At 36.3% G+C, this 14,307-nt stretch overlaps 4 protein-coding genes across 12 annotated transcripts in view; 3 read left to right on the top strand and 1 right to left on the bottom strand.

Annotated features, from left to right (window-relative positions):
- The window catches only part of LOC148680782 (NACHT, LRR and PYD domains-containing protein 3-like), a 463,735-nt gene that overhangs the window by 242,368 nt on the left and 207,060 nt on the right, over window positions 1-14,307 (top strand). The gene's annotated exons all lie outside the window — the stretch shown is intronic.
- The window catches only part of LOC148680790 (uncharacterized), a 796,717-nt gene that overhangs the window by 630,563 nt on the left and 151,847 nt on the right, over window positions 1-14,307 (bottom strand). The window lies entirely within an intron of this gene.
- LOC148680812 (uncharacterized) overlaps window positions 1-14,307 on the top strand; it is a 451,921-nt gene that overhangs the window by 432,165 nt on the left and 5,449 nt on the right. Inside the window, exon 2 of the mRNA XM_088650565.1 lies at window positions 9,232-9,381. Coding sequence (XP_088506691.1) covers window positions 9,297-9,381 — 85 coding nt within the window. The 5' untranslated portion in view covers window positions 9,232-9,296. The remainder of the gene's footprint in view (window positions 1-9,231; window positions 9,382-14,307) is intronic.
- On the top strand, window positions 668-6,779 carry LOC148680813 (tripartite motif-containing protein 16-like). 9 transcript variants are annotated; one of them, XM_088650798.1, is made up of 7 exons: window positions 668-2,387; window positions 2,515-2,576; window positions 3,052-3,118; window positions 3,280-3,550; window positions 3,917-3,969; window positions 4,080-4,195; window positions 4,964-6,779. In XM_088650798.1, exon 1 carries the CDS (start codon window positions 1,012-1,014, stop codon window positions 1,558-1,560), a length of 549 nt encoding a protein of 182 aa, XP_088506924.1. In that variant the 5' UTR covers window positions 668-1,011; the 3' UTR covers window positions 1,561-2,387; window positions 2,515-2,576; window positions 3,052-3,118; window positions 3,280-3,550; window positions 3,917-3,969; window positions 4,080-4,195; window positions 4,964-6,779. The 9 variants fall into 9 exon arrangements, with proteins under 9 accessions (XP_088506924.1, XP_088506927.1, XP_088506925.1 ...); XM_088650801.1 differs by lacking the exon at window positions 2,515-2,576; XM_088650799.1 differs by lacking the exon at window positions 3,280-3,550 and having other exon boundaries at window positions 3,922-3,969.

Below are 14,307 nucleotides of genomic sequence, written 5' to 3'. Positions count from 1 at the left end.
TGTAGAGTTGTTTAATCATCCGCTGATCATTTAAATGATTTAATCATTTGTTGTTCTTCAGGTTATTTCATTATAAAGCTGTGACTAAAGTTTTGTATGTTCTGTTCTTGTTTTCTCCCTTCAGTATTTCTTCATTTGTTCATTGTTAATCCTCAATTATCATTTAATTAGTCAGTTAATTAATGAATTTACTTCAGCTTTGCTCCATGTTTCTTGAACACTCAGTAGTGTGGACACTTCAATAAAAACTGAAGTATATGCTCTGGGGTTTAAAGGGTTAAAGGTGTGAGAGGTAAAATCACAGTGTAAAAATGTATTTTAACAGTAATATACTGTTAATTTACACTACGGAAATAGACTGTAAAAAAACAGTATATTGCTGGCAACCACAGCTGCCAGTAGATTACTGTTAAATCAAGGAAAAAACAGTATTTTACTGTAAAACCTGAAGCTAATTTTTTCTGTCTGTCACCGTTGTGGAGGAAAGTAGAGCCAGTGTATGAGTTAAAGATGAACAATGAACTGCTGATGTTATTCTGCATGTTTCTCTATTTAAAGATAGCGGCTGTTTAGTTGCTGATGCAGTCAGAATCTCTCTGATAGTTCCAGATTTACATGTATGTGTGCTGTTGTGAAAAATAAGACATTAGAGTTAAACCGAACTTTTCTAATTAACTAAAATAAGTTATCATTATAAGTATGCTTCTAAGCATGTATAGCACATTACTTCATAAACTCATTCAGCAGTTGACCAAGTTGAGGCAGTTGCTTTTAGTGAGCAATATGAGTTCACTTGAGAATTGTGTAAATCAATGTAGTCCATGTATTTTTACAGCAACATACTGTAAAATAACAGTACATTGCTGGCAACTGCAGCTGCCAGTATTTTACTGTTTTTTAACGGGACAATTTTTAACAGTGTATATATATATATTCTTAATAAACTTCACAGCCACAAATATAAAAAACACAACTTGTATTAAAACTGGGCGAGGATAGCTGTGGTTATAAATGTGTGTGTTCTTGTGTTCAGATGTCTGTTTCCTCACTTTGGATCCAAACACAGCAAACACTGAACTCATTCTGTCTGAGGAGAACAGAGAGGTGAAGAGTGTGGAGGAGAATCAGCCGTATCCTGATCATCCAGACAGATTTGATTGTTATCGTCAGGTTTTGTGCAGAGAGAGTGTGTGTGGACGCTGTTACTGGGAGATTGACTGGAGTGGAGATGTTGGTGTGTTTATATCAGTGTCATATAAGAGCATCAGGAGGAAGGGAAGAAGTGTTGAGTGTTGGTTTGGATATAATGCTCAGTCCTGGAGTTTGTTCTGCGATTCCTCCAGTTTCTCATTCAGACACAATATCACACTCACTCGTCTCCCAGTGAAGCCGCTCAGCAGGAGAATAGGAGTGTTTGTGGATCACAGTGCAGGAACTCTGATCTTCTACAACATCTATAGAGACACAATGAGCCTCATCCACTCAGTCCAGACCACATTCACTGAGCCGCTCTGCCCTGGGTTTACTGTTTATTCTGGATCATCAGTGAAACTAAGCTGAAGACTGACGAAAGATTTACCCAGAATCCTCTGCAGGAGCAGTCAGCAGCAGTGTGTGTGTGTGTGCGTGTGTGCGCAGGTTTACTATTGTTTGTGTGTGTGTGTGTGTGCGTGTGTGTGTCTGTGTACACATGATAGAGTACAGAATATGCACTTTGTACACTCTAAAAAACGCTGGGTTGGTTTTTTAACCCAAATGCTGGGTTGAGACTGCTGGGTAACAAAATTGGGTTGATTCAACCCAATTTGGGTTGAAAATCGATCTTTATCTATAACCCAGCAGTGCTGGGTTGGGAACGCGGACGTGAAAGAGAGCACGCACGTCACGTCAACATGCAGGGACATCAACGTGAGAAACCGCCATTTTCTTTGCGCTGTCTTTGAGGGGAAGCGAGTGAAATTCTGTGTGAGACGTAAGTTATTTAGTGTGTATTTAACAATTTTCATAAGAAATAACACACTTAGTTTACTTAGTATAATATACACGCGCTTTTTTTTCTGTTTCTCCGCCTGATGGCCGACTTGTTGCTCCGCCTCACGCTGACCTGTGCTCGCCTTATGGCTGAACTGTTGCTCCGAGTCCGCCTGACGAGCCACCTGTTTCTCCGGATCTGTTTCTCCGCCTAACGGCGACCTGTTTCTCCGGACCTGTTTCTCCGGACCTGTTTCTCCGCCTAACGGCGACCTGTTTCTCCGGACCTGTTTCTCCGCCTAACGCCCGAGCTGTTGCTCCGCCTAACGCCTGACCTGTGCTCGCCTCACGCCCAGCCTGTTGATCGGTGGACGGGTAAGCGCGCATGGCATCGGAAGGAGCTCGAAAAGTATAAGGTAACTAATGAAACTAACGTGAAGCATGTTTGATGACCACTTTATAAACACAACACCTAGGATAATTTAGGAGCTTTTTATTGTAATAAAATGCCTTTTGAATGACACAGATTTTTATGTTGGCTAGGTGATGACAGTAAGTAACGTTACTGTGATTTGTGATCTTTCTGGGGTGTTAACTGTAAAGCAGTAAGTAGTATTTTTACTCTTGTATTTCTTAAGTTTGTTCATGGATTTTTGTGACAATACTTTGATGCATAAGTGTTGAATTCAGCTTCTAACAATGTTTTTTTTTTTTTATCAAAATATATACAATAATTGTCCTGCTCTGCATGTACATTTTGTTTAGTTGTACATCTGTACATTGAATAACAAATGTTATTAATTTACTATGAGCATTTTACATTCTAGACGTGATTTGAGCTATCTTTAATTAATCCTGTATGTAAGGGTCGTTTCATGCTAACGGAAATGTCTGAGCTAATGCTAATTCCAACCTAATCATCTTCGACTGCAAAAATAAAAAGTTTGACCACCGTTTTATGTGACACCCTGGATGATTATTATCATTTAGGAGTATTTTTGTGATATAGTGACTTTTGGCTTACATGATCTTTTTTTACTTAATTTTGCTTAAACGCTTTTATCTGTTATTCTTTTTCAGATGGATAATTGCGTGAAAATCAAACTAAAAGAATGCAATCTTGAGGAGTTAATCCCCACATTTGAAGGTATGTAATAATATTTTACTTGGTTCATTGTAATCATTAGGGCTGCCCTTGTCTAAACATTTGTCTGGTTGACTTGTGATGTTCATTTGAAGCATTAGTTGAATAATTACAGATTTATTAATAAACCATTTATTCATTAATTCATTTTCTTTTTGACTCAGTCCCTTTATTAATCTGGGGTCGCCACAGCGGAATGAACCGCCAACTTATCCAGCATATTTTTTACACAGCGGATTCATGCAGCATACATTGACTTTGCCAGTGTGGACTTTTTTTCTGCAACTAGTGGGTAGCACATTCGCCTCATAGCAACAAGGTCACTTGATCGATCCTTGGCTGGGTCAATAGGCCTTTCTGTGTGGAGTTTGCATGTTCTCCCCGTGTTCGCGTGGGTTTCCTCCAGGTGCCCCGGTTTCCAAAGACGTGGTAAAGGTGAATTAAGTAGACTAAATTGTCAATGGTGTATGTGTGTGAATGAGTATTTGTTTCCCAGTGATGGGTTGCAGCTGAAAGGGCATTCGCTGCATAAAACTTATGCTGGATATGTTGGTGGTTCATTCCATTGTGGTTACCCCAGATTAATAAAGCGACAAAGCTAAAAAGAAAATGAATGAATGAATAATACATTTTTAGTTGACTAATGGTTATTCAATTATTATGGGGCAGCCCTAGTAATCATTAGCCACTTCAACACTTTAAACTGAGAGATTGAACTCTAATGCCAATTTGTTTTTGTCTGGTTATTTTTTAAAATCTGCTGTTCATGCAACCAGTGACATTCTCTTGTTTTATTTTTAGCACAGGAGCGAACCTTTCCTCGTTTTTAGGTCAATTTGAATACAATTCAGAGGGTAAGGATTCAATTAAAGGTTTCTCGATGCATAATGATGCATTTAATGCATAATGATTGTCTTAGTTATTTTATTAACAATGAAAATGTTATTTTTATGTTTGTTATTAGGGTGGCATGGGGGCGCAGTGGGTAGTGCTGTCGCCTCACAGCAAGATGGTCGCTGGTTTGAGCCTTGGATGGGTTCCCCCTCCACAGTCCAATGACATGCGGTGTAGCTGAATTGGGTAAGCTGAATTGTCCATAGTGTGTGTGTAAATGAGAGTGTGATGGGTTGCAGTTGAAAGGGCATCTGCTGCGTAAAACATAAAAAGATGACGGTTTTGTGAAAGTTGTGATTTGGTCACAGCTATGGTTTCAAATTTTTAGTGATAAGATGCTTTATATAGATAGTGAATGCAACAAACTCTAAATGGCCTGTAAGCCAATTATTTTCATTTAAGGAGAAGTCCACTTCCAACAAAAGATTCACACATAATGTACTCACCCCCTTGTCACCCAAGATGTTCATGTCATTCTTTCTTCAGTCAGAAAGATTTTTTTTTTAGGAAAATATTTCAGCAATTTTATCCATCTTGAACTGAGATTGTGCCTCATTTTTGAAGTTTTTAAAGAAAATTTAAATGCGGCTTCAAATTATACAAATACGGTTGCAAACAGTCCCAGCTCAGGAAGAAGGGTCTTATCTATTCTCATTAAGAAAACACAATTAAATACTTAATAATTTCAAATGCTCATCTTGCCTTACTATTACTTATTAAAAAAAGTTCCTTAGGCAAACCTGTTGTTGCATTGTCATCTTCACTCGGGCCAAAAAATTGCAGCATGGTGCCATGGTCAGTGGTTAACTAATGCCAACACTGGCTGATAGCTTGGTGTGTTATGGCCTTAATTGCTTCTAAAGGTATTTTAGGTGTTCTAAAGTTAACTCTAAAGATATTTAACATTTACACTATTGAGTTTTTAATAAATCTTACTTCTATTTATTTTTTCAGATTGGGACCAATATTGCTGAGTATCTTCATCCATTGAATTCAAGAATCTATTGAGTTTCCTCATGTTCTCATCCTTGGAGACCACCACTTCTTTCAAGCCTTTGCTCACGTGCTGTGCTATTTATTATTGCAAAGTACATTACTTGCCAAAGTGGACGTTTGCTATAAAGCATTCTACATCTTTGGTGTGAACTACCCCAAGCAGTGTTCCCTGGTGTGGCAGACTGTGGTTTATGGACATCCTGGGGAGGAGACACTAGCAGTAAGGGTTCTGCTAGCATTAATTTTTGCTGACAAACAGTAATCATTAATACTGTGACCTCACTGCTTCCTTGGATTCTGTGTTCTTTAACTTGTACTTTGGATTGTGGGGGAAAAGGAGCACCCAGAGAAAACCCACACGAACACGGGGAAAACATGCAAACTCCACACAGAAACACCAACTGACCCAGCTGAGGCTTAAACCACCGACCTTGTTGCTGTGAGGCAATCGTACTACCCACTGTGCCACCATGACACCCATTTCTAAAGAATAGTTTTAATAACTCATTTCTAATAACTGATTTCTTTTCTCTTTGCTATGATGATGGCACATAATAATGGACTAGATATTTTTTTAAGACACTCTAAACTGCAGTTACATTGCAACTAATGTTTCTTACAGACTCTTTTATATCTCAGGATTGATGTTTGCACATGATTGTTCGAGTAAAAGTTAAAAAAAGTTTTCCTATTTCAAATTTGTTTTAAAATGCTTCCATCCTCAGGTTTCATTTTAACTTTTATATCTGTTTTTTCTTCAAAACTGCATTTACATTGAACTTGATCATCCTTACTGATGATTGCTTTATAGCTCATATATTGATGTTTGCACATAATTGTTAAAGGGAAAGTTATAAAATGTTTTCTTATTTTTTCTTAATATAAAATTTGTATTTTCTTAGTTTTTATTGTTTGTTTTGTTTTTTCAAGCTGTTTGATGCCTTTTCATTATTACTTTCACATATTTTTTTCTGCATTGCAGTTGATGATTTATATGAGAATATGTTGATGTTTGTGCTCAAATTACTTTCTGACTTCAGTCATTTAGATGCAATGTCATTATTACTTCCTTATACTATTGTTTTTCCTCTACTCTGCAATAACATTGCAATTGCCTTACTGATGATTCCTGATTTATAAATGATGCAAATGTTTTTGAATGTATTTCAAATATGCATTTTCTTAAGGTAATTTGTCTGATTTCAGTCTGATGCATTGTTACTGAACTTTAGTCAGTGTTTCTGTGATACAGTTTGATAAATTTTCACAGAAATCGTCTTAACCCTTTAACAACCCTTTCAAGAAAAAAAATTGGATTGCATTTCTCAACTGCTAATGTCGCTATTGAACACAATCAGTACATTTTAACACATGTTATAATTTCTAAAATATCAACCTCTACCAAATGATTGATATGTATGTTTATGGTAAAAGTACCAGAATTATGAAAAATCTGAAAAATTATGTGTAAGACCAATTAAAAAAAAAAAAAAAAAAAAAAAAATATATATATATATATATATATATATATATATATATATATATATATATATATATATATATATATATATTTAAAAGAAATATTTTGAACACTAAATCATCTTTTTTCTTATGACTTTAACAGTCATTATTTAAAACAGTAAAAACGAGGTCAACCATTTGGTAGAGCAGGCAGTCAAAGGGTTAATGCTGAGGTGCAGATGGGAAAAATCTCAAATTCATTTGGACACATTTTATCTTTTGTCATAAATAAAATTCCATTACTGAACAACTATGTATTGCTGTAGAATTGTTTTTATTTTAGTGATTTTAATCATCAGTTTCTAGATTAAATTTCTGACCCATTTTGGGTTACATTCAACCCAGCAGTGTAGTAATTTTTAACTAATAGTTGGGTTAAAATCACAACCCAGCATGCTGGGTTAAACTTGTAACCCAACTTTCTGCGTTAAAGTAACCCAGCGTTGGGTTTGTCCCTTTTTTACCCAGCGCTGGGTTACCAAAACAACCCAAATTGGGTTGTTTTCAACCCAGCAGTTTTTAGAGTGTACAGTACTCCATTAGTTGTGAAATGTTGAATTATGTTTGTGTTCTGCTTAAAAATGTTCTTGATTTTATTTAGGTGTCATCAAGCAGAGTGCTTATACTTTTTTACAAGTGTTTTGTCTGTTGGGGATGGCGAGAGGGGGGTCCTGCAAGCACTGCTCAGCGCATTGGTACTTCAATGCTGAAGGGGAATTCCCTTGTGAAAAATATACAGTTGTTTTTATGTTTATTTAAGATGATAGTCAAGACCTGCTGTATTTAAAATTATTATTATTTTCTATATATTGTCAGTCATCCTTTTGTACATGTGTGCATGTGCAGATACAGATGTGCGGTAGGGGTCGGGGAGACATCTGACATAAAAAAACAACAACAACAGATCAGCCAGATTTTTACTTGAACCGAGAAAGAGGGAAACAGAACAAAAATGTTGTATGTGAGTCCTTATAATAACATAATAATAATGATAATATTAATAATACTAATACCTTGATAAACAAAATCATTATTAAAATTATTTTTAAAGATTTACAGTATCTGTGCAGGGCAGAAATGGACCCAGACGTGTTGTTAGAAAGTGCTATTAAAGTATTTATCCTGTATTTACTATTACAAAAATAACACCACGAAGACTGCATTTTAAATCAGTGTTATTAGATTATGAATTTATTTGTAACTTATTAATTAAAGTGTAGAACTGATATCAAATTAAAAACCACCCAGTAGGTGGCAGTAAATGGAGAAACTGAACAAAGCGTGTAATGGATCAGTAAATATTAGATGATGAAATTTGTGCGCATTTGTAGATGTCATACATACCAGGAAATATGAGAAGATTTAATAAAGGATTTTATCCTGCTGGAACATTAACGTATGACAGATAATAAACATTTATATTCAGAGCAGCATCAAAATAAAATAAACCCATTATATGATGAAATAAACTGATTTAATAAGTGTAAAGGTGTCAAACACTTACTTCCCCTGATAAATAATAGCATATTCCTGCTCATAATAAATAAATCACAGTTAAACTCCAAGCAGTGCAGTATTGAAACATTTAAACAAGTCCAATACTCTAATAGTTTTAAATCACAACGTGTAATGTTAATATTTTCAGTTGTAACATTTTCAGTTGTCCCAGAGACGTCTCTCATTCATCAAAGGTAAACCTGAACTAAAAATGAAAGTGAACTAAAAACACTGCATTTTTTCAGACTCCACCTTTATTTGTTTGCTGTAGTGTAAATATGCAACCTCTAAAAACTAAAGCCATAAAAGCCACACATTTGACGACACATTCGATTGCTGCATTTCATTTGAGTCTACTCAAAAATAAACATTCTGATGCAAAATAATCAACAATCATTAACATATCACAAATAAAAACGCTGCACTGCTGAAAGGCGGAAGTGAAGGGATGTCCTTGTGAAAATGGGATCCTGTTTAATATGTGTCGTAATATTGTTTAGCAGGAGAAGTACTACTATGAAATTCACATTACCGCTTTCTTTATCGATTACATTCATAATTCATTCGTTTAGATAATTAACATAGTGTATTTTTGAGTTGATTAACAATAAAAGCAATATTTAAGATGTTGTAAATGCATTTCCTGTTTACTGACACGTTGTAGTGGCGATCAACGCTATTACGTTTCCACTAACCAATGAAACTACAAGTGGGCGTGGCTGAATGTGCAGCCCCGCCCCAGATGCTGCCCCCTCCCGATCTGAAGGCTGCAGACAGGGGCTTCTCAACCATTTGGGCTCTGACTTGAGTCAGATTGAAATAGTTTTGTGCTCTGCTCAGATGTCCACTAGATGGCAGTAAAATGCAGCAGTAACGCAAGCTGAGGAAGTGTTAAAGGAGAATAAAAGAGAACTAATTGATGGAATGTTAACAAAAAACAACACTCATTATATTAAAAAATCAGTCATGCTAAATGAACGAATGTGTGAATATAAAACCAACTTTACCTCCATGACCCCTCAGGGGGTCCCGACCCTCACTTTGAGAACCACTGTTTTAAAGAAACGTTTTACCTGATTTGTTTTTGTTAATTACTCTCATTAATAGAAACTGTTGAAGCAAGTGTTAAAGAGAAGTTATTTTGTTTCTCTTCATTGTTTTATTTATTTTAAACAGGACGTTTTTATTGTTTTGTTCATTTTAAACAGGATAAAGTGTCCAAACACAGAGGAAATCTCCTGCTGAAGTGACTGATCTCCACACTGTTATAAAGATGGCGTTTATTAAAGAGGAGAGTGAAGATGTGAAGATTGAAGAAACATTCACAGTCAAACAGGAAGATCTGCAGGAACAAACAGGTTAATTTTCATTCTCAAAAACCAACTCAGTCATTTGATCCTCATTCAGATATATTTTAATAATAAGAATCATAAATTAAGTCCATCTTGCAGCCCTGAGTGTGCTGCCTAGTTCCCCTAAACGCACATAAGCACTCATTGATAGACCAAAATAAGTTTCTTTTGTCTCTTGTTCTCATGTCTTTTGTCTTTCTTTTATGTATTATTAGTCTCCCATTTTCTCTACATGCTTAAGGTTATTGCATTTCTTGTTCTTCTACTGTTTGTAAAGCGTCCTTGAGCACTGGCGCTTTATTTAATAAATAAATACAATCAATTTAAAAAGGTTTAACTGAGCTGGTGATACTTGACCTGATGTAGAATTACATCATTATTATAATAACTAATTACCTACAGTATTCTCATAGAAGACTCAAAATTTTAAGCCTTAAAAAGTCTTAAATTTACTGAAATATTGTGTTGGAGGTCCTAAATCATTTAAAAAAAAATTTTTTTTAAACAAGTGTTCATTTTCCTTTGTTCATGTTTTGTTACCCAATCTGGCCAAAACCCACACAATCACCAACAACTCACTCAGATTTTTTAAAATAAATCTTTAAACTTTTTTATTAAAAAAGTCATTTTCACTCTACTTTATCTGTTTTAATTATTTTCCCTACAATTACATTTGTTTAAATGTGCTCCATGTATTTACTGCTCGACCTGGACAGATTGTTGTGCATAGATTTAGTTTATTGTAGTTTTTTGAAAACTTTTAAAACATTTGTCCATTTTTTTATTATTATGAAGAACGTTTATGTTTGAATACAAGTAAAGCTTGCTTGTTTTTACACAATATTTAATTTTTATAAATATATTTCTAAAATGTATTTAAAAATATTGATAAATTATTATTGTATTATTAAATGTATTAAATTATAATATTTTTTTGGACGGGGCAAATAAAAATCTTTTTTCATCTGGGCCATTTGAAAAGTTATTTAGCCTTTAGACCTTCATGAGTCTAAAATTTCATTCCTAAGGGTCTTAAAATGTCATTAAAATTCTTAAATTTAACTTGGTAAAACCTGCAGAAACACTGGTTTAAAGTATGTCAAAAATTGTTGATACCCCCAATATTTAATAATAAATACGCTGAATGAAATGGACACTCAAGTGATTAGTTGTTATAAAACATTGAACAGTCTGAGAATATTGACCATATTCTTTATGTACCAGCAGGCGGCGCCATTGGAATCTTTTTGCTTGAGACTTTTTTTAAACAATTAATTTTTAGATCCTAAAATCAGAGATATCCTTCTTAGGCATGGGGCGATAACCATGTTTAAGGTTTACTGCAGTTTGGAAAAGTCAAGGTTTTAAAACCGTCAACAAGTTTAAGAGTTTTTTAGGACAACAGTATCTCCTGCAGAAAAGATATCCAAAGATGCCGTTTTAAATCGTAAAGAAATCTGTCATTCATTTGAATTATTTAGCCTGACATGTTTACTGCTCCAAAATATTTTATAAGTTTCTGAGAAGAATTTTTTTTTAGGTTATTATACCGTCAGAATCTTAAACTGGCCCATGCCTAATGCTGCTTGATGTTGCAAGGTCATATTTTCTAATTTTATTATTTTTCTTTGTGTGTCTAGTCATGAACACACTTGTTTGTAGAGCAAGTAGTGTGACCGTTTTCTGCAGGTTATTATTCCTGATCATTTCCCTAATAGACAACTAAAGTTCTAAAACAAAAGCATGAGATTAGGTCACAACTTTGTCATGATTAGCCGCGTTTCCACTATCGCGCCTAAAGCGAGCGAGCCAGGGCGAGCCAAGGCCAGTGGCGTTTCTACTGTCACTTCCGGGGCCTAATCGGGCCAAAGTGGAGCTTTCTTGGGGCCAGCGGCCGGCTTTTTTCGGCCCGCCGAATACCTTGGGCCAAAGAGGGCCAGCCGGGGCTTTGGGGCGGAGTGAAAGGAGAGGCGGGCACAGTTTTCCGATCGCACACGAGTACATGCGCCAAACACATAAACAAATAAATATATAAGGGAAAGAAAACATCTGGAACAAATTATAGGCTGGGGTCTTTTTTTTGCATATGAAGGCCCTTAAGTTTCTCTTTTAAATGTAAGGCTGTTGCATAAATGATCTTTCTTTGCTGCATCGTTGACGTTTCAAAAACGCATAATCTTTACACCATATTAAAGACACAGCAGACAGTAAAGTATTTCTAGAGGTTTTGTCAAGTTTAATAAGTGTGTTTTCTCGCGTTTAGATGCCTGTGTGTGTGTGTGAGACCGAGGAAAAGAGCGCTCCCTTCATAGCTTTTTTCGAGTGGCTTTTTTCTTTTCTTTTTATTGTTTTCATTTATTTTGGAGATAATACACTATATGAATACAACAGTAAGACATTAAACTTTACAAATTTAATGTCCACTTTTGTAGGCTCAAAACAATAGTGTCATATCTAGACAAAATAGCCTTATATTGAAATAGTTTAAAAAATTACAAATATCAGATAGGCCTATAATAAAATCACATTAAATAAATAAACCAATATAAAACTAACTAAAGCTATAGCTGTAACAATTAGGTACTATATCAAACTGTTTCAAATTTATATTAAACTTTCATTTTTCAAAAGCCTCTTTGAAAAAAAGATTTTCTAAAAAATAAATAAATAAATAAACACCGGAAAATGTTTTAAATATTATTTAAAAAGTATTTGGATACGATGAAATTAATCAAATCATGCAAACAGAGCATTTCCGGGGTGAGTGAAAGCAGAAATAGGCGACCTTTTTTCTGTCTTCCAGCTGCGCAGCACTTTTTTGACGGGGAAAACTGCAAGATCAAAATGTGTTCTGTGTCCTCAAACAAGTGTGTATGTTTTTATATGACGTGGTAAAATTAAAAAAGTACATTTTAAATACATAAAGAGCTTTATTAGTGCATAGCTGCTGAGCGCAACGAAATATAGGCAATATTTTATTACGTGCTGAAACACTGAACACTTTCCTTTACTTAAGATATAATAAGCAACATCTTTAAATAAAGGGAATCACCTATTAAGTGTCATAAAGCCTATAGGGGAAAAATAATCATGTTTCAGTTCTCTCCGGAGCATTTGGGATGAATGTTGGACAGATTCTGTGTAGAGGATGTTATAAAATACATTTTATATCGAGTTATTAACGGAGAATTTTATATATGTGGTATTATAAGGATGTGTGCGCTCCCTGCGCTGGGTCCCTCCGTTGGTGGCAAGACCACTGGATTTCGATGCCAGTCGGTCGGCGAGTAAATGAATATGATGAATGAAAACACACATGCATGTGCGTATAGACATGCGTTGTACTACTGTACAGGAACGTGTCATTTGTTTGTTTTGGTTGTCCTAATTTTAATAGTTTCTTGATAATGTGATGGTGTGCTTTATCTGCATGATTCACGCTGAAGTGGGCGGTTTGAGTGACGTTCGATTCTGGGGATGTTCTGGGGGCGGGGTTTGCGTGACGCGCTGCGAGCTACTAGCCCCACAGTGGAAACGCGACATGATTTCGGCCTCACTGCTCAACCTCCCGGGCGATTGGCCCGGCCTGGCCCGATATAAGCCCTGGCTCGCACTGGCCTGATAGTGGAAATGCGGCTAATAGCCTGTATTCCAGCGTGCAGACTGGGCGTCTGTGCCAGAGTGAGTCTTATTACGTCTTACAGTGTGTTGCATTAATGCATGAGTAAGGCTTGGTTCAAACCAATCAGCGCGCTCTATTGTGCAACTTCATGAATATTCATTACTGTCAGAGTGTAGATGGCAGAGACGCCACGTTGTGTTGGCAAAATAAGCGTGAAGTGTTGCTTTTATAGTTTGCTGCAGTTAAGTTTCGTTTTCATTTTCTCTCTGTGAGAGCTCAGACTCACATGTGGATTAACAGTGTACGCGACGCGCGACAACAATAACGTACGTGTCCAAGGAGGATTATTGTTTACCTGAGAGCTGTTCTCATCTGCAAACGCTGAGATCCGGGTTCGTTTCAATCGAGCCGAGATCACCTCACTCAAGCAATCTCGGAGCGATTAATTTGGTGCGGAACAGAGCGCGATTGCCCTGTTCACATATGCCAATCGACCCGCGCTAACTGGGCAAACGAGATACGTTCCGAAACAAAAGTGTAGGTGTGAAAGCACCCTTATTTTCAGGATATGCAATTTTGATATCAAAAATTTTATTCTTGATATCAACAAGATAATTGTTAACAAGTAAATTAAAAATGACTAATTTTACTAGTAACAATCACATTTATTATATAAGAAATAACCATTGTCACTAGTGACAAACCTATTTTTGATATAAAAAAGGTACAACTTTACTGTTTGATTTTTACATCTCTTATTGCCTGGGGTCCAAAAATGTAGAGGCTGACTCCCTGTCACGTATAGGTAAGGTTAAACACAGACCCACCCTTCCGGTTGAACTTGTGGTTGCAGGGGGGTGAAGTTTGTTGTCCGGAAGGAACTTCGTACCATTGCTATGCCCACTAAATGCCCTAGTAACTTGTTTTACGTGCCTCAGTCAGTCCGGACCAAGGTTTTATAGTAGGGGTCAACTGAGCTAGCCTGCCACCTATGAGCAAATAGCACCCGTGATGAAGGTTCTGGTGGCTCTTAATGGTGTGGAACACTGGTCAGTTTGTGTTGGCTTATCACTGGGTTAACCCCATCCAGTGGCAACACAGTAGTCCTCACTGTGGTGGGCAGATTCTTGAAGGCAGCTTACTTTATTCCCCTCCCCAAATTACCTTAATCGAGGGAGACAGCAGCCATTGTCTTGGATCATGTCTTCCGTATTTATGGCCTCCTAGTTGACATGGTTTTAGACAGGGGTTCCCAATTTGTGTCCAGGTTTGGGCAGAATTCTGTCGACAGCTGGAGGCAACTGCTAGCC

Source organism: Danio rerio, chromosome 4 (genome assembly GCF_052040795.2).
Source record: "Danio rerio strain M-AB ecotype USA chromosome 4, GRCz13ab, whole genome shotgun sequence".
Taxonomy (NCBI): domain Eukaryota; kingdom Metazoa; phylum Chordata; class Actinopteri; order Cypriniformes; family Danionidae; genus Danio; species Danio rerio.
This window is presented reverse-complemented; position numbering and strand designations above follow the sequence as displayed.